The sequence below is a fragment of the Polistes dominula genome, unplaced genomic scaffold (genome assembly GCF_049000335.1).
Source record: "Polistes dominula isolate Pdom_NZ unplaced genomic scaffold, Pdom_raw_medaka contig_28, whole genome shotgun sequence".
Lineage (NCBI taxonomy): Eukaryota > Metazoa > Arthropoda > Insecta > Hymenoptera > Vespidae > Polistes > Polistes dominula.
Window position 1 is genome coordinate 3,949,238 of NW_028300879.1, and position 26,513 is coordinate 3,975,750.

Sequence of the window (26,513 nt, forward strand, 5' to 3'; positions counted from 1 at the left end):
AATCCTCGACAGGTGTCCGCCAAGGACGATTTTACATACACCACGTCAGTTTCGATCTCTTTCCAACGACAAACCTAAACGAAGGGCTCTTTTTGTTCTACAAGGGACATCAAATGAGAGAGAGACAACCATCGATAAAACGAATACGATCTTCGTACGAAATTGGAAAAGGAAATAATCGTCTTCTTCGAAGCTATGTATATCGAAAATCGATCAAAAAAAAAGAAAAAAGAAAAGAAAAAAAAATAAAACTGCACTTAATCGTATCTTAATCAAGGACAAGTTGGACATTTCTAATTACCAACTTCGACTTACGAGACCTTCGGACTTTCCTCCGATCCCTTTTTCGATTATCTCCGACGTGAATTATTATCCCTCTTCGACGTCTCACTTTCGAGGTTATACTCTTCTCCATTGGGTACGAACAATTTACATAAACAAATCGAATTCAAACGGCAATACACACAGAGTGAAAGAAAGAAAGAGAGAGACAATGTACCAACTAAAGATCATTTAATTAATTTACCGTGTTAATTATCAGAGAGTATTTGATAACGTTGAACGCATAGCGTGTACTTTAATAAAGATACGAAGTATTTACTCTTTTTTTTTTCACAAAGGTAACACATTGTAATCGTTTTAGAACGAGTCGAATGAAAAAGCTTTCGTCGTATGAGATAGCGATTACTTTTATATCCCTTGGTAAAAAGAAAACAGAAAAAATAAAATGAAAGAAAGAAAGAAGAGATACACAGAGAAAAGTATTAGTATAAAGCGTGAAAAGCAAAAGGTCGAGTAACAAGTAACTCGTGGTACTAGCCTTCCATTTCAAGTCATACTCGAACGAACTGGTCTCTTTTCTCTCTCTTTCTTGTACCTGTTCTCTTTATCATTCTTTATTTTCCACTCTTTCGCAGATGGAATGTATCCTTCTTCGACGTTCGTTGGCTTTGTGACAAAGATCGGTGTATCTCTGATTTCACCCCCTTTATGTAGATGGGAGGGCAAACGCGAGAAGACTAAAGAGAGAAAGAGACAGGTAAAGAATATTAAAAGAGACGACCTTATGTGTGTTAATCAGTGATGATACGCTTTATGAGAACCTTTATCTTTCTTTTCCTTGGGTAAAAGTCCGAGTCTCGTTTCTTATTAGTTATTAGTATACTCGCTCGAGCACGTGGCAACTCCAGTAATGCTCGGTGCCAACGAACGAAATGAGAAAGAATAAAAGAAAGAAAAAAGAGATAAATAAAGAAAACGAATGATAAAGAAAGAGAGTAGTATAGAAGAGAGAGTATGGTGGTAGGAGGCAAAACGAAATGGTTTTGCAAGCGTGTAGGGAAGAATAGAGACGAAGTCTTGAATGGGGTCCTTTGAATTACCGCTTGCTGCTTGTGTTTTCCATAGACACATAATGTATATATATATACGTCTGTACGGGCGACTCCAGGTCGGGAACGCAAGAGAGTTAGTAGCAGTAGCAGAGCATGGTTTGCCAAGTAATACATAAGTATAGCCAAGCTCGGCGATACGAGAGCTTACACAAGCGAATCCGCAAAGTCCATAGATGGAATGAGAGAGAAAAAGAGAGAGAGAGAGAGAGAGAGAGAAAGAGAAGGTAGAAAGAGAAAGAGGGAAGGCGCCAGAACACGGCTATTCGACTGGCATCGTCACTATACTACTACTACTACTACTACTACTTCATACTACCATAGTCGTATCACCAGCTAACAGCACTAGCATCACCACTGCTATCATCTCTTCCTCTTCTTCTCTTCAGTCCTTTCTCCCTGTAGCCCGATGTGTCGCCCACCTCCACCCTCTGAAAGATCCACAACCCACCCTCCATCTCTCTTTATCTTCTTCTTTTTCTTTCTCTTTCTCTTTACTATACGATGTACACCCCGTAGTCGTCGTCGTCGTAGTCGTCGTCGTCTTGTGAAAAGAATAATGTCTCTCTTTGAAACATTAGCAATTCTATGATCGCCACCTTTATTTATATATATATGGGTAGGGACTCTGACGCAGCTCGCAACATCTCCACCTCCTACCTTCTCCTTCACCCTATTCGTTGAGAATGAGAGCTCGCGTATGAATATACATATATTGCGATGTATAAAAAAAAAAAAATATATATATATATATATATATACATATATAGATATATCGTCGAGGATAGGATGGAAAGAAAATTGCGAAGAGACGGACGGGAAAACGAAGAAGGAGGAGGAGGAAGAGTAGGTGGTGGTGGTGAAGTTTGTTGAGGTGGTTATATCCGTGAGCTGGTAAAGAAGCAAGAAGAGATAAAAAAAAAGAGGAGAGATAGTAGAGAAAAGCTGTGGGGGTACTGTCGTTGGTGGGTGCAACAGGAAAAGGTGGTTGAGTATCGGTGTTTGGTGTTGGGTAGTACTGCTGCTGCTCCTCTACCACTACTACCACTACCACTACTACTATTCCATTACAAACGCTACCGTTGCCTTGTTATAAAATACTTTAATTAATGACCCCTCGGAACAAATTTACCTTCATTATTAGCACATTCATGCCGTGCGCCTCGACGGCGTTACGTACGTGAGCGCGCGTGTACGTAACACGTGTATTCGAGGAGTCACAAAGACCGGCATTGTGCGGGACGCTCATAAAAGGCGCCTGTTCTTGCGCGGGCTTTAAATAATTCAATTCACCGAATGCTTCTACACTACTCCTCCTGCCTCTTTCCTCTTCCTCCTCCTCCTCCTCAGTTACTGCCAAGCAGCATAGCCTTTTGCCGCTGTTGCTGCTGCTGTTGCTGTTGCCGATGGCATTCCTCCTCTTCGTTAGAGGAACTTAAGCGCTAAGTAAGAGAAAGAGAGAAAAAGACACAGACACAGATAGACAGACAGACAGACAGACAGACAGACAGACAGACAGACAGGGCAACGAGAAAAGAAGAGAAAGGAGAGTCACTGTGTACGGAAAGAAAGAAAGAAAGAAACAGAGGAGGGTGCGATCTTAGTGGACTCTCGCGAACCCTCATCGAGCATTTCCTTTCGTTGCAGAAGAAGAGAACTCCTCCTCTATCTCATCCTCCTGCTCTTCCTGCTTATCCTCTGTTGAGAAGAGCCAACCATCGGACCCTCGACGCAATACTTGGGATCACGATGATCTTATCCCCACCGTGACAAAACCCGTCGCATTCTATCCTGACACGCGGAGAAACCTTCGCTAATTATTCCTCGCGTCGACGGAAACGCGACGCGACACTGTTGTTGTTGATGCTTAATAACATTTTTCACATTGCCTAACTAACTGCTGAAAGATATATAAAAAAGGAGGGGGGAAGGTAGTTGGGAGGTGTCTTACAATTAGTATTTCACAAGGGAGTTATCATCTACTTTTTCAATTACGTTCCCTCTTTTTTATTTGTATGATACTTCGTTAAGATGAAAAGGTTCTTTTTTCTTTTTAGGATCAATAAAATTGATTTACTTATTTATTAATATTACAGAAAAGATTTTATTTCATATCCTAATATAATATGTTATATTGAAATAAATTGATGTAATATTTTTTTAACCTCCACCTCTTCCCCTTTTACCTACTCATCCTCCTCCTCCTTCCATACCTTTCCTATCTTATCCATACGAAATTCTAGCAACGTAGGACATTACCAGACGTTCCGAATAAATCCATACCGATGAACGTCCATTCTTCGAAAAGCGAGAACACGATAAAGAAACGTAGGTTGGTCGGTAGGTAGCTAGGTAGGGTAGGGTAGGGTAGAAAGGTTGGTAGGTAGGTAGGTAGGTAGGTAGGTACGTATTGCACGAGGAGACACCGGCCCAAGGTACGAAGCGGTCATTAAACGAAGTCCTTTTAAATTACAAGCTGCATCGGTGCTCCGAGGTCGAATGTAAAACGATTACGCCGCGTCGTCACCCGACGACTTTTTGTCGCACAAGTGAGATTCGGATGACTGAGTGAGTGAGTGAGTTAGTGAGTGACTGACTGACTGACTGACTGACTGAACTGAGTTTCGATCTTTATCTCTGCAGAAAGAGGTAGCCAACTAAATAACATTCTTCCCTTCTCCCTTCCTGCCCTTCTCTTCTTTCTCTTTCTCTCTTGTTACAAAGATCTCGAATATCTATCTTCCTATTAGTATACCCGGGGTCCTATCCCGCTGTGGAAAAGGAAAGGGTGGACCACGGAGAGATATACTATAAATCACTCCTGTCGATCTTAAAGTATCTATTATTTTAATTGACTCGTCAAAGGTGGACGGTGATTACGGGTTAAGAGGTTGACCCATTCGGAGTTTTGTTTTATTTTACTTTTTTCAATTTTGTTTTTCATTCTCATTCTCTCTCTTCTTTTGTTACAATTTTTTTCTTTCCTTTTCATTGACATTATTTATATTAACGTAATCGTAAGGAATTAACTATTACTTCATGTCTGATTTGTTATGTCAAATACTTGACCAATGAAATTGGGAAACGTTATACAAAAAAAAAACAACTTCAAATTGTTATATATGACGAGTTCAAAACTCGTTTCATTCTTTTTTTGGAAGATAGGAATAAGGAAATTTGTAGTGGGTGGATAGTTTAGTTTGTCGGTCGAGGAGTTATGGGGGGGGGGAGAGGTGGGTATTGATGAGGAAAAAAAAGGAAAGCAACAAGCAACATATACCACGACGAAGAAATTCTTGACTGAGCTCGTGTAAAGTACAATAAGTCGTCTGTTCGAAGATTTTCTCGCGCGTTTGGACTAGAGAGTTAATAAAGTGTGCAAAGAGAAAAGACTTGACGCAAAAGGGAGAGAGAGAGAGAGAGAAAGAAAGAAAGAGAGACCCGTTCCTAGTATTTGAAGTTAATTATTCACGCGTGTTTAGAAAATAAAGATTCTTTTTAAAAATATCTGACTTTCTTTCACTAATATAATATTATATTTATATATAGAGAGAGAGAGAGACTTTATATCGTATATAAAAATTTCATCCATTGACACACCCATGTTTTACCTATTCTACTTTTTTCTCTTCCCTTCCCCCCTACATTCCTATTAATTTCACAGTGTTTTTTTTTCTTTTTATCGAAACTGAATTAAAATGCAATTTATTATCACTATTTTAATTTATTCCAAATATATATATATATATTATACTTTCTTTTTATATTATCAGAAACTTGTTATTGGTCAAAAAAAAAAAACAATTTATATAATATTTCATAAATTGGGCCCTTCATTTATTAATAATATCAAAATAAATAGTTTTATTATCAAATTAATAGTACATTAATAGTACATTAATGTACAATTAATAATTAATAGATAATAATATAATAATAATTAATGAAATAGTAATAATTAATGTACATTATTATATAATACAAAAAAAAAAAACTAACGCGAAAGATTTCAATCTACACGTAAATTTTTTGTTTCTAGTATTCCGACCATTGTGTTGCATCAAGATAGATAGAATGTATGATAGACAAAAGTAAAAAGTACGATTGAAGAAAAAGAACAGAAGAAATAAAAAAGATGAAGAAGACGAAGAAGAAGAGAAATAGAAAGAGAAGAAATAAAATGAAAAGGGTGTTCGTTTCAGGCTCTAGCAAGACAAACAGCCCCTTCGACCTTACGACGATGCACGAGTCTCTTGGTGCTTTTTACTCAGCTCGTTTCAAGTTTACATTTATGGAGTGATTCCCTTACCCGCGTTGTCACCGACCACCTTCTCTTTTCAACCCATCTTACCTTACTCTCTTTCTCTCTCTCTCTCTCTCTCTTTATCTGTTTCTCTGTTTGTCTTTTTCCCTTTTGCACTTGTATGCAGATGCACCGTCGTCGTCGTCTTCGGTAGCAACGAGCATTGGCATCATCGGTGATTATCGCTACTACCTTCTTACCACCACTATCTTTTTCTCTCTTACTCTCACTTCCACATAGTTTTTTCCTCTCACCCTCCTCTTTCAACCCAACCCCCTTTATTTCTTTTTTGTTCTCTTCTCTGTCTGTCCGTCCGTCCGTCCGTCCGTTCTTTCGCCTGTCTCCCTTTCGGCCCATTTAACCAGAACAATGCACCGACGGCGTAAGGACATTAAAGTTCGTTCCTTTCTTTTTCGACGAAGAACTACGCCGCAGGTGTTGCGGTTCGATGATAATTGGAAGAGAAACGAGTCCAGAACGACGAACGACTCTTCTTCTTCTTCTTTTTCTTATTTTTCTTATTTTTCAACGTCTTTCAGAATCCGAAAGTCAGTGAAAATACGATTCCCAAGTGTCTCAAAATCTTTTCGATTCCTTTTTTTCTTTTTATTAAGAAATAAAAAGAGAGAGAGAGAGAGAGAAGTCAATTGGTTGATAAATTTATATTTGATTTTATGATATTAGATTATTTTTATCAAAAGGATTAGAGACAAGATTTCTAAGTAAAGGGATAGATAAAAATAAGATCAACGTAAAATTCGTGACAAATGATGCGGAACGTTTAGAACGTTCGATTAACTTTAAGAATAATGATATGATTAGTTAGTATATACACACACGTATACTCACAAACTAGTTTAGATACGTCGAGAGAATCGTTTAATGGATATGAAACCAAAACGGAATGAGTGTTCTCGATTATTTGCTTACCTAATTTACTATATTTTACTATACTTACATACCTAAGTATAAATAGAAAATAACGAATTGAGAGATAACGTTTTATGATATTTTGTTCTAAGTCTCAACATTAATACGTATGAAATAATATATTCATAACGGGAACAATATCATAAGACTTTATCAATTATTGTCATCTTTTTTATCTATTTTCTATGTGGTATTTTAACGAATACTAACTCATGAAAAATTTTAATCAAAATATCCCCTTTGGAGAACATTCTAATATGAAATGAAAATAAATTAATAAATAATTTCAAATTCCTAACTGATATATATATATGTACAGGAAACACTTCAACACACATACACACACACAAATTTTAACATAAGATAAAATATTTATCGCGGTTATGTTAGAACGAACGAAAGGAAAATAAAAAAAAAAATAAAAAAACGAAATAGAGAAAGAAAGAAAGAAAGAAAGAAAGGAGAAAATTAAAGAAAATACATATAGGTATTTTTAAATAATAATATATATATATATCGTAAAGATGATTATTTATTCGCAGCTATTTGGAATTCACGACAATTCCATTCGGTTTGGTTCTCTCGTTATATTATAGTTAACGGGTCGTTTCCACATGAGATATTTCCATCGGCATTATAACATGTGCCGTTTAGTCGGCAAATGTAGCGTAATGATATTTAATTAAATTGCCAATTGTCGCGGCTACCGATCTTTGTCGCTTTTATTTAATGAGAAAAATTATTTTTATTCCAAGGATATTAAGACCCTCGTCGTCACTCGCCTCGTTTTGCACCGGCGCGCTTACCTAACCACGAAGCGAATGCCACGACGTATCGTTGATAATTGGACGGATGCACGTATACACATCATACATACATACATACATACGTACCAAACCTATATCTACTTATATACAAATAAATATGTTTGTACATATTTATATCTATGTACATATGTGTCTATGTGATGGTAAATGACGAGCATAGAGACGAGCGAATTTCGTTGACGTGTTTGCACTGTCTCTTTCTTTCTTTCTTTCTATCAATCTATCTCTTTCTCTAAATATGTATATATGTTTTTTTTTTAAATGTTATTGTATATTTTCTATGTGTAAACGCGTACATTTAACTATTCCCTACCGGTTCTCTTCATATTTTTCATTGGTAACGTTTAAGTCGCGATAAAGCTCGTAATAAACGTCGCTCGTTTAAACTCGTAAGGTGAAAAATATCGCTCTATGGATGTTCTAAGTATCATATCCTAGTAAAAGAACTTGCATTGAGAAAAGTCGATGGTAATAATTATAAATAAAGAAAAAAAAAAAAAAGGAAAGGATATATTCGAATAAGCGTTAATTTACGATCGGGATGTAATGTTAGTGTCGTTGACATACGATGATTGTAGAAACTTATGGTAAAACTGAAGAATATGAAAAGAAAGAAAAATAAAAAAAAATTAAATAGAAAAAAAAAATAAAAAACAAACAATTATATTGAAGATTTTACATATAAATATTTATATCTATCTTATAGGTGGTATATAAATTAAATGTTCTTAGTCGTTCGACTAAATAATTATCTTACCAATAGATAATAATAATAATAATTTATGTCAAGAGACGAAGTAACAACACAATAATATTAATAATAATAATAATAATAATAATAAAACAACAGTAGTAATAATAATATTAATAATGATAATAAAAATAATCAAATATCATTTTCTCGCAACGCGTCGTCAATGTTTTATTAAGCAAAAAAAAAAAAAAAAGAGAAAATAAATAAAAATAAATGAGAAGAAAAAAAATGAGAAATGTGAAATATACGACGACTCTTAATGGTTGGACTCGTCAGTAGCAAACCAACGACTACTACTACTTTGTTGCATCGTTACTCAACAAATTCCCGCGCGTTTGACGTTTCCTTTTATCTTCTTCTTCTTCTTCTTCTTCTTCTTCTTCTTCTTCTTCTTCTTCTTCTTCTTCTTCTTCTTCTTCTTCTTCTTCTTCTCATTTTTTGATCTTTAAACGATATATCTCGCTAAATTGTAACGCGTACGCAGTGAAAGAAAAAAAAAAGTGGGGAAATAAATAAAAGAGAATAATGAAAAGAAAAAAAAAATGATAGAAAAAAGAACAAGATAATAACCAACGGATTAGCCGTCATTGACTGATCACTGAGAAAAATGCTCAGGGAAATGGCTTACTTATTGCATCCGGTGAAATTGCTCGATCGTGACGAGACTGCTGGCGAACGGCCGAGTAAAACGTTTCGTTCGTTCTGTGAGTATCCAACGTGTGCGGCCATCACCTCCTTCTCCCACCTCCTCCTCCTCCCCCATTCTCTCTCCCTCTTACAGATTCTAACCGGGAAAACCTATCCTATCCTATATCGTCGTTAAGTTAAATCGATCTACTTTACTATTGCAACCAATAAACGTTTACTCTCGCGAATATTTATTTTTCAATTTTTATATATTTATATAATAATATTTCTCATTATAGTATATCGGTAATAATCTAATCTGCATGTGTATTATTATTTTATGTATTCCATTATTATTAATAATTAATAATTAATATAATAATATAATAATGTAATATTATATATAATATTATAATAATATAATAATAAAATATATATTATACATAATAATTATAATTAATAATTAATAATTAATTAAGACAGTATTAATAGTCAATATGGATATTGTGCTGCATTAAATAATTTAAAATTATACTTAAATCAACGTTTTTATAACAAAACGCGTGGTCAGAGTATCCTAGTTGCATAGTAAAAAAATACAAAAAAAGCAAAATAGTTTAGTAATAGGTTAACGTAACATAATGTACAAAAGATAGTTAGAAAATAATGAACAAACTCATTTATTATATATCGCAAATAATAAAAATGTTTAGAAGATTTTGTGTATTGAAAAAGCTCGGAGACTGCCTTTTCAGACTGGTCTTAGGGCTGTGCAAGCAAAGTTTCTCCTACTCTCTTTCTCTCTTTTATTCTTTCTTTCTCTCAAAGTAAATCTTTTTTCTCTCTTCTCTCTTTTTCGAACGAACGAACGGAAGGAAATAAAAGTGTGCCTTGCCTCAACGGAGAAAAAGTCAGGTTGTCGAGCTGGGCTCTTTATTTACTTTATTACAGACTCCGCTAACGGTATCGGTCGCATCTACGTTGACTCTCTTCTTTTCGTCTCTCTCTCTCTCTCTCTCTCTTTTTCTGTAAAACCCTTCATACTCTCGTCTGCCACTCTTTTCTCTCTCACTCTATCTTTCTTTTTCCCTTTTACGAATTCTTCTATCGATACTACCGGAAAAAAGGTTGAGAGAAGTGAATGTGAGAGAAAGAGAGAGAGAGAGAGAGAGAGAAAGGAGTCCGATAATTGCGCGTCCCGAGTGGACGGCCATGCGACCATGAGACTCTCTTCTCGTTTTGAATTTCTAGTAAATACTCCTCCCACTCTTCATCTTTCCATTCCGGAATTCTTAATTAACGTTTACACGCGCGCCTAGGAGAGAATAAATAAAGCTAATGATAATTATGTCGGGGTTTGACTCTGTGCCCTTTCCTTCATTCCTTCCTTCTTTCCTACTTTCCTTTAAGTAACTTATTATCAATCGTATTCGATAAATTCAATACATATATTATTATTATTATTATTATTATTATTATTATTATTATTATTATTAAACAATATTAATATAATATATTTTAACGTCAAACAATGTGAAATTTAATAAATAGGTTAACACGTTCCATGTCAAGCCCTTTTTCTACCTGACTTGTCGTTCAAGCCATTTTATTTTGCTTCAATAAAATCAAATATTACATTTAATTATTAATTATTGTAAATTATAACATTTAAATAAACTTTTACCTGACTTGACGTTCAAGCTATTTGATCTTAATTTGATAAAATCAAATATTACATTTAATTATTAATTATTGTAAATAATAGCAATTAAATAAAGTTATGTGCTTTGTTTTATACTGTATTTTGTATAATACCTCAATCCTTTAGTAGAAATAATTTTTTAGAGAATTAAATTTGTAATAAACTATTTTTAGTACATTAAATAAATGAGTTTAACAATAAGTGTATCACAGGTGATACACGTGGCTTAAAGATCAAGTTTAACGTGTACCACCGGTGGTACGTGGCATGGAACGTGTTAAATGTCTGAAGTAGGAGGTTTAATAGTGGGTGAGTTGTAGAACAGAAAAAAGAATAAAATTTGTTGAACAATGAAATAATTAGAAAGAAAATTAAAATTATATAGCAAATGAAGCATCCGAGCGAACGGTCAAAATGAAAATGACATGAAAAGATCCTTTTAGGTATACACGGTGATCCATATAATTTCACGCTCGCCCGATCGCGTCTTTAAACTGGAACAAAAATGGTACCGCACTAGAGAGAAACACACATCGTACGAAAGTCAACTACGTATTTGCTGCATGTCCTATCTTTCTCGCTCTCTTACACATACACATAGTTACAAACGCACATACATATAAAACTATCTTTCACTCTCGTTCTTTGAGATCACGCTCGGTTAAACCACCGTAAATTTATTCTCATTGGTCACGGTCCAGGTAACGTCGTCCAGTCTCCTCGTGTAAGAATGAGAGAAGAAACAAGGAAAGAAAGAAAGAAAGAAAAAGAAAGATGCGTTAACAACGAGCTATCCTCCCTTGTTATTGTCTTAAGGTGTCTCGTTCGTGATCGGTCGTCCTCGTCCTCGTCCTCGTCGTTGTCGGCTTTGGAGAACGAGAAACCAAGAAAGGAAGGAAGGAAGGATGAAACGAACCAACGAAACGTTGAGAAGAGTTGCGACGTTAGAAAAAGAGAGAGAGAGAGAGAGCATGAACGAGAAAAAAAGTATATATATAAAGGGAAAGGGAATGAACGAGAGAGAGTGCGGCTTTTGCGCGTAGGTGCCAACAATTTATTGCCCATCGTCGTCGTCGTCGTCGTCGTCGTCGTCGTCGTCGTCGTTGTAGTCATCGTTGTAGTTGTTCGTAGGTTACACAAGTTCGTCTTATATGTGTATACATGTACATACATACATAGCAGCAAATCTCTTTCTCTCTCTCTTCTTTTTTCTTTTTCTTTTTCGTTGTTGTCTTCTTTTAAAGGCCTACGAAACGTTTCATCGTTACTTTTGGGGTCCCGATTACCCTACCATTCTTACGATTAAAAAGGAGGACCCCTTTTCAATCTCTTTCCCTTCGTTCCTCTCAGGTGATTATAATACGTGAAATTCCTAGGAGCTTAAACCATACATGGAGAATGGGATACTGTAAAAGAGAGTGAGAGAGGGAGGGAAAAGGGAAAGGAAAAAAGAGGACAGAGAAACACATTTCGAAATTCGTGACGATAATTTATATGAGACCCGGACTCCAAAGTCAGGGACAAGTCCAAGCCCTTCGTCACGATAAGATTGGATCGTCGGACGCCTTTAACGTGGATACGGGCAGATACTTAAGTACGGGATAACAGCTTCCACAAAAGGTCGGATTCTCGTCTTGTTCGCGTTCACGTTGGAAGAACCGAGAATGTTTCACGTTGTTCCGTTGTTTTGAGAAAGAAAATGGTGACAGTAAGAGAGAAAAGAAGGTGACAATCGTTATACGAGTATTATTATTTTGTGTGATCTACTTTAACAAAATATTTTCTAATTTATTACTTTAATTGGAATAATTATTATAACATTATAACGTTCTAATTTTGGTATTTTTTGCATTCTAATGTAATGATTTTATCACATCTGCGCAGTGATGACTTAGAGGGTTAAAAATATAAAAAGAGTGTATTTGAATATTAAAATAATTGTTAATTAATCGATACAAGTGTCTAATGTTGTTTAAAAGTTCGAATTATATGATCGGAGTATCGTCCTCTTCGAAATTCACCTTCAGACTGACAGGTTGTCTTCTGTCAAAACTTCGAAGTTAATTTCAAATATTTCAGCTTGGTTTTTGGAAAGGGTTTTACTTCTACCGTGTGTGCTTTGTCCACATCTGTTTTTTCTTCTTCTTCTATTTAAAGTTAATTTATATTTAAATGATTTATTATTATTGCTATTATTATTATTATTATTGAGAAATGTTATTTTTGTATGGGCTTACAAATTTTATTTAAATTTTATACATTTTTAAAATCAAACGAATGGTTACATTAATTATTACATTAATAATCGAGATAGAGAGAACTTCTTCAATGATTTAGGATAATTATCTCCGTCACGAATTTGATCATATTGCACGAACGAACATAAATCCTTACTAACTTTTATGAATAATGCAAATAAAAAAATAAAAAAAATAAAAAATAAAAGAGAGATAGTTTTTATCTAAATAAGTGCTTATTATTATATTTTTTTCCATCGGAATTGAATATGAGGCGCGTGAAAAGTGATAATCTATAAGTTAATCACATTTAAATAGTCGATAATATCAATCAGCGATATCCAATAGAACTTATGATCAATTAATGTTAACTATACCTTTTCTCTATGGCACATCGTATTAATACTATTTATTAAAATGACTAGAAATTTTCTCTTTCGACAGATAGATATTAACATACATTAAAATGTATTTAACACGAAGTTTAACTGGGGATCTATTAATTAATCTCTAAATTTATAATAATAAACTATCATACTTATTATGTCAATAATCGTTTGATCTTTGCATGATATTTCGAACAGGTTTTTATCATTTCACCATATAACGAAAGATTTGAGAATGAGTTTCTTTGGTATCGTTGATCTCATTGACAGCACAATGAAAAGAAGAGAAAGAAAAGATCAGAGGCAGAAAGCAAAAAAAAAGAAAAAGAAAAAGAATGAGAGAGAAAGAGATAGAGTTAGAGATTTTGGCTGAACAAAAGCAGGTCCCTTATAGTCCGGTAAAAAAAGCCAAACGGTGTTTCATAAAGATACGGATTTATTACTATCCTGACCGAAAAAGGGTTTCGCTGTTCAAACGAACTGGTCCGAAGAAAAATACGAGCCTTTTGCTTCAACACCTTGCTGCGACGATTCGACGTGGTAACATTAGATACAAAAAAAGAGATTGAGAGATAGAGAGAGAAAGAGAGAGAGAGAGAGAGAGAATGAAACATTGTAAAATTACGTTTAATCACGCAAAAGGAACGTTCGAATCACGCACATTGAATAACAAATCATTCCATATTGGTTTGAGCCCTTGAGCGATTTCGTGATCTACATTCTTTTTTCTCTCTCTCTTTCTTTAAACGATTTTAACTTTATCATCATATTTAATTAAATGTATATATGTAAGAGTGATGAAAAGAAACTTAACCTTCGAGATTTATACAAATTGGAATAAAAAAAGGAATATGTATAAGTAAGAAATAAAAAAAAAAATTATGACAAAGGATATAATATATAAACTTTGGTTAAAATTTCGACGATAAATGTAAAACGATTAAAAATGAAAAAGAAAGAAAGTAAAAAAGAAAAATGAGAATATAGGTGGTAGAGGACTATATAAACACGTTCGTTGATTCGTCCAAGAGATCTTAAAACGGGACGTAGGAGGGTGGGTGTACGAGCATAGTGTCTCTACTTTACAATTTCATTTATAGCCAATTACATCTCGCGTAAACGATGTCGTAAATTACACTTTTGCGCGATGTCTTATCAATAGCACATAATTCTTGGCGAGGAGCGCATTACAGACGGGGGAATGTATTCAGGGAGATTTATTAGCTGCGGCACGGTTTCTACCGATCTGGCATCGAGCTCCCGGATCGTCCGTACGTCCATCCGTCCGTCCAACCATCCGTCCGTCCTTTCGTTCGTTCATTCGTTCTCGTATTAAATCGAAAGTCGGTGAAGCAGAAGTAGAAACAGAAGATAAGGACAGTGAACGAAAGATGAGAAAGGAAAAAAGATCAAGTATATTTATATGTGAATATATGTCCTCGTATTTCTGATAGGTGTACCAAGTATAATACATCAGAAACGTGAGGTCAAGCGTCGATAGATGATTTGATCGAAAGCATGCATATAGAAAAACTATACGTGGGAGATCGAGAAAACTTAAGAGATCATTCATTATTAAAGATCTAAAGTGTTATTATTTGCAAATGTTGCAGAGATGCTATCTAATTAGACTCTCGTCGTTAGTTATAAGATGAGGAAGAAAAAAAAAGAAAAGTAACTAATACTACACGTTATATCTTCTTATCGAATCTCGTATCAATTTTGCTTTTTTTTTCTTTTTCTTTATCTTTTTTATTTTATTTTTTTACTTAGAATCTCCATTACTTTCTAATCGTTGTACGATTAGCAAGAACTACGAGAAGAGTCTCTCCTCTCTCTCTCTCTGTCTCTCTCTCTCACTGTCTACGTATAATAATAATAAATTTCGACGTCTGCTCGAGTACTCCATCATCGTCCGATTATTATTAACAGCAACAGTACAGGCATTTGATATTTTACTGACTTTACGAGCACAGCAGGTACGACGACGAACGGGACGTAACGTTTCCTACGATCTCTCACGCTTTTATCCGTCCAAAGCGATAAAATTGTTCCATCGAAGAATTCTCGTACTTTCGAACGTAAACTACCGCCGTTCTCTTTGGAACACACAAGTGGGTAGTGTAGTAGTATACGTTTTCAAAGTTACTTACGTAGGGTAGTACGTATTTAAAGTACGACTCTGGTATAAGTCTATAGGAAAGAATAATAAAAGCTTAACGCCGTATAAAAGTATCGAACGAGTATGATTCTATTATCTCTGTCATGTGTGTATGCTGGGTGTGTGTATCTAATACATAAACTGATATCAAATTCCACGTGAAATAGTCATTTCAAAAGAATAAACAATAGAAAAATATAATAAACGATTGATTACACTCAATACGATATATTCACAACTACACAAACCCATAGTTATCCCCATATTATCAAATATAGTAATTTACGTTAGGTACTAAATCGAAATATACATCTCTATAATTCTATTACATCGTGACTCACACTCAACGAACAACAATTTATATTTGCACTTTCATATTTTCAAACTTTCATCTCTTTCAAATTTATCATTCATATTCATTCTCTACATACGCATAAAGTGTACGTGTGCATATGTTAAAAAAGCACTAACATAAGGAACACTTTGTTCACTAAAGTAAGAAAATACGCGCACTATTCGACATCGGTACTCTTGTAAACTATATAATCGATTTCTAGAGTAGAAGAAAACCCCAGCTGTGGTCCATGGATGCTGCCTGTAATAATCTGGCGATTCGCCGGGCACCTTGTTGACAGCAGCTGGTCTCGTTCCAGCATTGCAGCTCTTCCCCAATCCCACCTTTTCTACGCCTTCTTTTTTCTCTCTCACACGTAGTATATATATATATATATCTCTCTCTTTCTCTTTTTCTGAATCTTGTATTATAGAGCAGGCCACTCTCTTTCTCTCTCTTTTTTGGTTCTCTGTTTTTCTCTTTTCCTTCCTCACCACCGACGTGACTTAAATCCACCCTGATTTACGCCCGCTCACCTGCTCATCCGTTTCACGAGTGGCCCACTTGCACGAGGAACCAACTCTCTTCTTCTTCTCTCTTTTTCCGGCTGCTTCGACGAAGAAATCTTCTCGTGGTAGGAGCCCTCCGATAATTCTTCCAACCGACTTTATTATCTCGACGGGTGATCGAGATGCATTTTACCGATCCTTCTTTCGAATCCGTCGAATTCTCATCGAGACATCGTCCATCGTACGACATTTCTTTCTCGTGGTCTTTTTTCTCTTTGTTTTGTTTTATCACTATTTTTTTTTTCAATTCTTATTATTCGTTCGTTGGTTAAAAAATAAAAATAAAAAAACTAACTCTACGAAATATAATATTAGAATGATAATATTATTATATTTATTTGATTTAACCCATTGCCGCAAATGACGGCTATAACCGTCCGATCTTCGTATTTCTAAGCACGATCGTCAAATAAAAGTGTGCGGCAATGGGTTAATATTATTCAATTAAATGAAATTGCATTGTCATAATTATAATCTTATTTTTAATATATTATATTTAATCGTAATTGTGACAAATATTTATTTGATTTAATATTATTTATATAATATATAAATATAATTTTAAATAATATATAAATTATATGATAAGTATATAAATTATTATCATATTATTATATATTAATAATATTATTATTAATATAATTAATTAATATTATAATTAATATTATTAAATAAAATTCTATTGTCATAATTATGATTTAATTTTCTATAAATATTATATATTTATTTATGATATTAATCGGAAGGAATTTGACGTAGGTGGAAACAATAATTTACCAAGGTTTGCGTGAAACGAACGATTCGAGAAATAATTGGAATGTGAAAAGGGATTTTTTTTTAAAGAGCACAAAGATATAACATAGTAAAGTCTCGCTTCGCTGGAAAAAGCACGGATCTGTTCTTATATCTCGAGTTGCTATCATTTAAACGGGGAACGTTGAAGTAAGAATAAACAACTAACTCACGCAACTTGCATTACCAACAGCAACCTTTTGATTATAACGCGGACTAATGACTTTTCATTGTCATGACAGGTATTAAACAATTACACCGATGGCTACTTAACGACGTCTGATTCATAACACACGACGTTAGCGTGCGTAAACGTAACCACACGATAACATCGCATTTGTTCGTGCAGCAAAGCAAACAGCTTCCTCTTTCTCCTCCTCCTCCTCCTTCACGATTTTATTTTCACGTTCTGATAATTTCTTTTAATTGATTAAATTATTTAACAGTTGATTGTCGTCAAATTTGTATTTAAAAAAAAAAAAAATAATAATATCCAATTTTCATCTACTTTATTTTATATTTTCTTTTATTAAAGACTGCACGAATTACACGATCTTATAATTATTTAAATAAATTGTTTGATTTCTTTTTTTTTCTTTGTATTATCTGTCTCCGAGTGATGCAATAAAATTTGTTAAAAAAATAAAATGTGATTTAAACTATTATTTTTTTTTTCAATCGTAGATTATTACAAGTTTCATTTAATCCAAACGATCATTGTTAATGAATACAGTGTTGGATAATTTAAAATTATAACAATTCTCGTTAAGTTTAAATGGAACGTTTTACGATCGTTAAGATTTACAACTCGTTGTCGTATCGCGACACGAAAATAATACGTTTTCTTGGCGAAAGCATTGAAATGATCATTCCAAGTGGTTATATATATTATAATAAAGAGATAGTAAAGAGAATGAACATCGGTAGAAACAGTGGCAAATCACGATGAGGTCGGGGTCCATCGAGATGCATCGAAGGATGCGCATGGAGTAAAACGAACATACATACACACACATATATACCTCATTACGATTGATGGATGAACAAAGCTGAATCAAAAGAAAAACGATCGTTCGACGTCTTAATTTATATGTTTGCGTAAGAGCCAATTAAAAATGACGGGGCACCATAGGAGGCACGTAACGGTATAAATTAGTATAAAATGGCGTGGATTAACGAGCGCGAGAAAAAGGTGGATGAGGTGGGTAGGTAGGTAGATAGGAAGGTAGGTAGGTAGGTAGGTAGGTAGGTAGGTAGATACGACACACAAGAGTGTATCTTCAAATTTTTCTCTCTCAACTAAACATACACACATGCACACAGCAGCAACAGCAGCAGCAACAGCAGCAGTAGCAGCAGAAGCAAATACATAAACAAATATATATATATATAAGACTAAGAGACATGATTTTTAACGTTGAGAGTAAAGTAGTAGTAAAGAAGGAAGGAGGTAAAGGAAGTCCGTTAATGACCGGTCCATGGACTCCTCGTTCTATTCAAAAACCTTGAACGATCATGAATAGTCAAGACGTCTTCGCGTAAAACGCAAGGAAGTTTTATGCATTCGTGACGAGTCATTCGCGTGAGTCTCGAAAACTCGTTCCTTGCTGGCAGGGATGGAATAAGAAGACTCTCGTCGGAGACATCGCGCTAAGTCGTAACGGATCGTAATACAAGGCGGTAAGATGCAAATCGATGATGACTTCAGTGTCATCTTATGTATATGGACAGAATAATTTGGAAAAATAAAAGAAAAGATAATTAAAGAAAAATAAATGCGAGAAAGAGGAAAAAAAATAATAGAAGAAAACAGGTAAGTTAATGTATGTGCAAAAGAATTAAATATTTGATAATATTATTTTTTAGTATGTTTAGAAAACAGTATGAAATCGATAAATGAACGAAATTATGAAAAATTGTAGTTTTAATGTTAATTGTATGTATGTGTGAGTATATGACATGTGTGAGATACGATAGTTAATTTCTAGATGCATTTATAAGAGTGGGGATGTATTACTATATCTTATAAATGTTTTACATACCTTTAATGATTGTTAATTAATCGACGAAAATGATATATTTTATTTTAAAAGCACTGAGTATAAATTCGACACACCGCACTCTTCGAAATTCCACGGTACACTAAAGCATTGTCCTCTATGAAGGTTTTACTATTGAATGTTATTTATGTCTTTTCGAAGGTTGTATATGTATACTAGTCAGTTTATCGTTTGTTTTCGAAAAGAAAGGTGTATTGAAGTTATATTCCGTGTTTTTAGACTACAAAATACATTTTCTTCGGTTAATTAACAATTATTTAAGGTATGTTTTAATACTCTCATTTATTTTATTTTAATATTTTAGATTATTTTAATATATCAATGATATGTCATTTTTAGTCAAAATATATACTTTACATTATTCTTACTTTAAGGAGTATTAAACTGAATTTGATATTTAAAAACATTTAAATTACAGTAAAAACCAAGTATGATCAATTGTTGGACATGAAAAAAAAAAACTGAGTTTCCTGTAAATTATTTTCGTATTTAATTAATTCACTTAATTATAATAGTATTTCTAAATTTTTCTTTTCTATTTCAAAACAATACATCAATACTATTCAAATAAAAATTGAATAAGTAAAAAAAATCAAGATATACGATTTTCAAAGAACATTAATTGTTTATTAATTTTATTTATTTCTAGTAAAACAAATACGTTTGTCCCCTGTAAAATGTTAATCGTGTTACGTGAAAAGTGCATTCCATTTCCACGTGAAAGAAGAAAACGAGTGACTTAGAGTGAGTTTATCGTCTATCGTCGAAATGGATAAGCAGTCAATAGTGTGCGGCTTCGAACGAATACAGGTACTCCTGTGAAATCCATCGGGGGTGTAAAGTGTAAAGTGATCCTACGTCGAGAGGTCGGGTACCGTTCGAACGATAACCTGCCGTTTCGATTAATCGGAAACGAGTTTGTCCGAGCGGAGAAAAGGAAACGACAGGGAGGTGGATGAGAAAGTAAGATAGAAAGATAGAAAGATAGAAATAAAGAAAGAAAGACGAAGAAAGAGAGAGAAAATCATGGGAATAAAAGGTTTTCAACGGTATGTGTGTGTGTGTGTGTCACGACAAAACGCAGGTACCAGTCAGAAGACATATACATATATATACGCTTATATCCACGCGTAGAATTACACACAGAAAAAAGAAATGTAAGAAAGAAAGGAAGGAAAATAAAATAAAATAAAATAAAGAGAAAGAGAAAGAAAACTGTTCGCGATGAGGGGGAAAGGGTTGTTGACGGTGAGTGGTGGGAGGTGGTGGGGGATAGGAGGAAAGGGGTTAGGAGTCTTTGGCTGTAAAGTATAAAGCATTAAGCGTTAATCTCGTCGGTGGACAAGATAATGTTCGAAGTCGGCTCCGTGTGAGGAGCCTTTGAGTGGCTATTTATCTCGAGTTTAAATCGATTTGTATGCTAATCCAAGAGAGAAATCCGCCTGCGTACATAAAACTGAAGGAGGCCTACAAAACTCTTGCCTCCATGAGATTCCAGATATATCCCTGACTAATTAGGCCCACCGCCGCCGCCCTGTGGCCCCTCCTCTTTTCCCACCCGCCTCCTCCTCCTCCTCCACCTCCTCCTCTTCACCCGAAACTTTCAATGTTTCGTTGCCAGCCACCGAGTCTCATTCTTTTCTTCAACCCCCCTCGTTTTTTTTCTCTCGATGATACACACACACACACATACACATATATATACCTGACACCACTGTTCACCGGTCCACGAGAAGAGAACAACACAAAAGAAAATAAAAAAAAATAAATAACAAAGATAGATAGACGGATAGATGAAGGGAGAATGAGAGAGAACGAGAGAGAGAGAGAGAGAGAGAGAGAGTCAGATCTCTTTTCACGAGAGAAGAAACCTTTCGTGTTTCCAGTGAACACGAGAACTCACAAGGGAACAACACGCTACGAAAGAGGGTGGGGGGTAGGGGAGGACGATCTTTTCTACACACAGAGGAACGACGAGAGATCGAAAAGAGGGAGAAGGAAGGAAGGATGGACGACGAAACGAGAAGAGCCTGTTTCGTTACGACAATCGTTGCGGTCTCTCTCTCCCTCCCCCTCCCCACAACCCCAAACCCTTTCCAGCCTCCTCCTTCTCCTCTCTTATTCTCGTCCTCTTCATCGTTCTCCTCCTTCTCTTCTTTCTCCTTCTCCTTCTTTTCCTTTTCTTACTCATCCTACTTCTACCTCTCCTTCTCCACCTGTATTAACTCCACCGACAAATGCCTCGGAATTCCTGGGCCCATATTGCCGCTATAAAGCCTCGTTCTTCGGTAAAGAGCAAAAGAAATGAGAAAACCATCGGCAACCCCTTACTATCTACTATCTATCTCTTTCTCTCTCTTTCTTTTTACTTGTTACTTTTTACTTTTCTGTCTTTATACTTCTCTTTGAAGATCTCTTTCTCTCTATCTCTTTCTTTTATTCTTTCTCATTCTCCGTCAATCGAATGATCGCGATTAACATTCGTCGACGCACAGCACTCGATTTTCTTGATATTTCTTCAACTGCACTCGGGGACGAACGGGGCACTTTTGCAGTCACGAAGGTCAACGGCCGTTTCATCGGACACGAAAAAGAGGATGCATATGATACGTGCATCGGATACACACTCTTGTATATATGTGTGTGATCATATACGCATATTTTGTTCGTATTTCTCGTATGGGATATGAATTTATATATAATTTGAAATAAATTTTGTTTTTCATTGTTTTTTCTTTAGTAATTTAAACAAACAATTTTTTATTATCAGTTCTTTTAATTAAATGAGAGTGAAAGAGAGAGAGAAAGAGAGAGAGAGAGAGAGAGAGACGAGAAATAATAAGAAATGTATTTTATGTTAGTGAGAAAATTGTTTGTAAAACTTAAAAAACGTTTTGTTTTTACGTACGTAAAACTTGTATGTTGAATCAATCGATATAGGATCGATTCGCAATTCTATGAGAATTCCATTGGCGAATAATCGTATAATAAAATAAATATAAATCCTAGAAAGTATGGACTCGACATCGAAATTACAGAATAAGTTTCGAGAACCTGTTCGCCACCGGGCAGCAGCTTATATCCGCGCGTGACGCAAACGGTGCTCTACGTCGCGTTCTCTCTCTCTCTCTCTTTCTACGTTCGATGCTTATTTTGTATATAACACCTTTCACATTTTCTACGTGCACAAATCACGTTGGCGATGCTGTGTGGAAAGCGTAAAAACGAAAAGTTTGAAAAAAAGAAAAAAAAAGACAAGAAAAAAGAAAGAAAGAAAGAAAGAAAGAAAGAAAACAACGTAGTAAAAGTAAAATTATTATTAAATTAGTAAAAAATAAAAAAAAAATACATTAACATAATATGATAATTATTTATTTAAATAATCTCTTTAAATCAGGAATAAAATGAAAAAGTCATCTTTCAACATTGGATTATTGATTATTATTTTTTAAGTGGGCGTATAAGAGAATCGTGCAACTACAATTATCGGTTGCATGTGTGTGTTACATGTCTGTGTATGTATGTGGCTATTCTATAAATCGAATTATTAGAAACACGTGGCTGATTTCACCTTCATACTTAAAAACAAAGTATGAGAATATCTCACTCTTTTCATACTATTCGTCATAGAGGAGATGAAATACGTGATACATTAAACGAGCAAAAGAACTGCATTCCATTCTGCAGGTTTTCAACTTTACTGCACGTTCATAATTCAAATATTCATTAAGATCAAATACAAAACACTTATTTATAGTATATATATATATATATATATATGCATTCATTCTACATATATTTTATATTTAATTAATATTTATGTATTGTATATTAATACAAGTACTTTTTTTTCTACGATCTAATAAATATATTTGAATAAAACTGAGAAATCGATGAGTGCAGTAATCTCGATCAATGTATTAATCATTAAATAAAATATGATATATATATATATATATATATATATATATATATATATATATACAATTTGTAAAGAGTACAAGTTCGATAGAATTGACAACCGGTAAAGAAAGAAAAATCGGAATACCCATAAGATTATATATTTGTTTTTTTCTTGGTTAATTTCTCGTTGATTCTATAGAAAGATATGATCATACCTTTGACAAGATTGGATCGAAAAAGCCGTGATAATAAGTTGGACAAGTAGGTATCTGGTCTTTCGTTCGGACATTGTTCACAAAGGCGAGAGAGTCTGACCGGATGCCCGGGAGCGATAATAGGGGTTCGGCTTAAACAAAGGACTCTATTAGGCCGTGCACGCGCTTGCTTGCTTGCTTGCTTGCATTTTCCATGCCAAGGCGAACTGGAAGCGAGAGTGTGTATTCCATACGAAGAAGAAGAAGAAGAAGAAGAAGACGGATTATATGCTCCGCAATGAGACAACTCTCATTGTGCTCTCGTAAGAACGCTTCTATTCGAATGAAACCACCTGTTTCGCAAATGGTAGATTGGTTGCGTGGTATCTAAACGTATGAAGAAGAAGTATATTTTATACATTTGTATTGGTGTTTGTTATACGATGATTGAAGCAATAATAGTTTGTTGTAATAGTAGTATTTACTCTTTCTATATATATATATATATATTTTATTTCAATTTTTTTTTACAAATCTCCCTTTTTTTATACTTCTCATCCTTTGTCATCTTTGCTTCTATCTTCGTGATAATTAATATCATTGATATTGTTTTTTATTAACGCGTTAATTTACGTATCGATTTGTCACGACATATATTATGAATTTTAATTATTAAAGTATTCATATGTTAGGGTTATCGTGTAAATATACATATAAATATTAAAATTATCTTTTGGTATTACATATCAATAAAATATTTCATTTTTAATGTATAAAAATTGGTGATATTTAAGAAAAAATTGTACAAATTATTTAAAATTAATTTAAATCATGTTGTTTTCGTCGTTCAATGATTAAAACTAATAAGTAAATGAAAATAAAAATTTCAAAAAATTTTAATACAAGTATTCGAATAATAATTTAATGATAGATTGAAAAGTTTTGCGTAAGAAAAACCGTTCATCACGTATACCATATAAACGCGGTATGTGTTTCATAGTTTGAAAACAAAGCTACGACGAAGCAAAGAGTGCCGATACGCGTTACGATACGCACGAAATCGACGTTGAGAATCGACGGAATACGATTAATGGATCGACGATGTTCCTTTTCAAGATAGATAGATAGATAGATATATAGATAGATAGATAGATAGAGTGAGAAAGAGAAAATTGATAAAGATCTTTTAGCTGGCGGTGGATCGAACGAGCGAATCATCTTCGTCGTTTGAAAAAAAAAACTATATGAATAATCTCTATGTTAAGATCTGCAAAATAATAATACGAAACTAACTACAAGTTATTGTGTTGAATACATATATATATATATATATATATATACATCGTTTTATTCAATAGTATTACGTATGTGTTATTGTTTGTTCTTTTACTACGATTTGTCATTTATCTTTGCATATAAAAATGCAGTGTCACGTTGTTGATTTCTAGTATTATTTTTTATGTTGCTATAATTTACTAAATAGTTTAGAATTATATTAAATCAATATTTTATAAAAAAAAAATTCATAGCAATGCGTGTGCGTGGCTGGAGCATCCTAGTTATATATTATATTTATTTTACTGTACTTTGACGATGAATGTTGGTAGAGCTTCCGTATTAGTGATATACTAAAACTAAAAGTAAATACAGCATGCTTTTAAAAGGTGAATTTTCGAACGTTTACGAGCTCTTAACGCATCGGAACGATCCGTGGCACGACTTTCCGTTAAAGCGGGTTGAGGAGAAGGTAACTCAATGCCTTATCGTCGAGTAGGATGCGAAAAAACAAGCAAGGAAGATTTACGACAAGAGAAGTGTACCTGAACCGGTGGCCCCCCCTCCCCCTACCCACATCTTTCTTCTTCCCTTCTCTTCTTTTATTTTTATTTTACATCCATGTTTCTACTTGCCAAGGAACGAATGAGAAAGAGAAAAAGAGAGAGAGAGAGAGAGAACCGAGGGTGCACAACTCATGCTACAAGGGCTGTAAACTCGCTCTCCTTTGTGACGCAGCGCGTAAAGGGTTTAACCCTCCGTTGGTTCGGCCCGAAGGGCCGCCAAGCTTTTGCGGCTGAAAATCTACGTCGGAGATGTCACCTCGACTTTCTTATCCTTTTTTTCTTCTTTTCTTCTTATTAATATGTGCACACTTACTAGATATATTATTATTATTATTATTATTATTATTATTATTATTATTATTATTATTATTATTATTTTTATTAATTTTGTTCTCATCTATGTGAATAATTTTATATAAAATGTTTCTATATGTAAATTTTTTGTTGTCAAATGAAAAACATTTAAATTTACAATTAGAAAATAAAGTAACGAATTAGATCTTATCGAAAAAGTATTATAACAAGTTAAGTATCTGACATATAAGTGAAATAGAGAAACTGGTACTTTCATCGATTCGTTCCATCAATAATCACAGTCCTTTCTATCATAGGATATTTCATCGTTTCCTATATACGACAGGTTTAATAATAAATTTTATCTCTCAACCTAAAGAACGTAACATCTCGTTTCCTAGTAAATTTAAAAGTACTTGTAATTGAGAGAATCCGGGGGTGGAAGGGGAGGCTAGGGAAAGGGGAAAAATTCAAACAAAAATTTGTACACGTTTAATCGGTAAGAGAGTAAGTGAGAGAGTGAGAAAGAAAGAGAGATAGCTAATATTATAATATATTGATAGCCATTAGGTACAATCTTTCGTGTATAATCATTAAACATTAACCATCGTCATTAAGTGTCGATCGTAAGATGATAGACTGCCATAACACACCACTTGGAACTTGGTAATTTTTACAAAAGACCAGACGTAAAGAGGCTTAGGAACGAGAAAGGGAAAAAGAGGCAGAGAGAAAGAGAGAGAGAGAAATGGAGAGGAAAACGTTTGCTACAACTACTGAACTTTTAAATCTCCTCAAGATTCTGGAATATGACTTGAAACTCATTAAGCCGCGGGCACCTTACAATAATCCCTGTAAACTAACTCTCTCTCTCTTTTTCTCTCTCTCTCTCTCTCTCTCTGTTTTACTTAACCCTAGAATATTCGCAGATGCATAAAGTATGCGCACGAGACCGGATGAAAAGCGTGAAAAAAAGTGCTACGTTATTGCTCGTTGCTGGCACCTAACCACCAGCATTACTACTACTACTATTACTACTAGAACTACTACTAGTACTACTACTACTACTACTACAAGCATAATCATCGTCACATACACATATAACCAACAGTAGAAGCCCAGGAACGTCGTAATACCTCGTGCGGCTATTCGTCGTAATTAAAATATTACTTTTCGAGAGCAAACGCGAAGAACCTTCCGCTACCTGA

The 26,513-nt window shown here is 34.3% G+C and overlaps 1 protein-coding gene and 1 long non-coding RNA gene across 13 annotated transcripts in view; one reads left to right on the forward strand and one right to left on the reverse strand.

Annotated features, from left to right (window-relative positions):
* Positions 1-395, forward strand: part of LOC107070441 (uncharacterized) — a 61,289-nt gene extending 60,894 nt beyond the window's left edge. The window contains exon 5 of the long non-coding RNA XR_016176676.1: positions 13-395. This is a non-coding gene — a long non-coding RNA (uncharacterized LOC107070441). The remainder of the gene's footprint in view (positions 1-12) is intronic.
* The window catches only part of Sox102F (transcription factor Sox102F), a 313,951-nt gene that overhangs the window by 153,882 nt on the left and 133,556 nt on the right, over positions 1-26,513 (reverse strand). For 2 of the 12 annotated variants that reach the window (XM_089172871.1, XM_089172844.1), the window contains exon 1: positions 1,711-1,773. The exons of 9 other annotated variants lie outside the window; for them this stretch is intronic. In XM_089172871.1, coding sequence (XP_089028997.1) covers positions 1,711-1,758 — 48 coding nt within the window. In that variant the 5' untranslated portion in view covers positions 1,759-1,773. Of the gene's footprint in view, positions 1-1,710; positions 1,774-2,523; positions 2,684-26,513 lie in introns of those variants that run through there. One more of the 12 variants, XM_089172897.1, reaches the window with a different exon arrangement.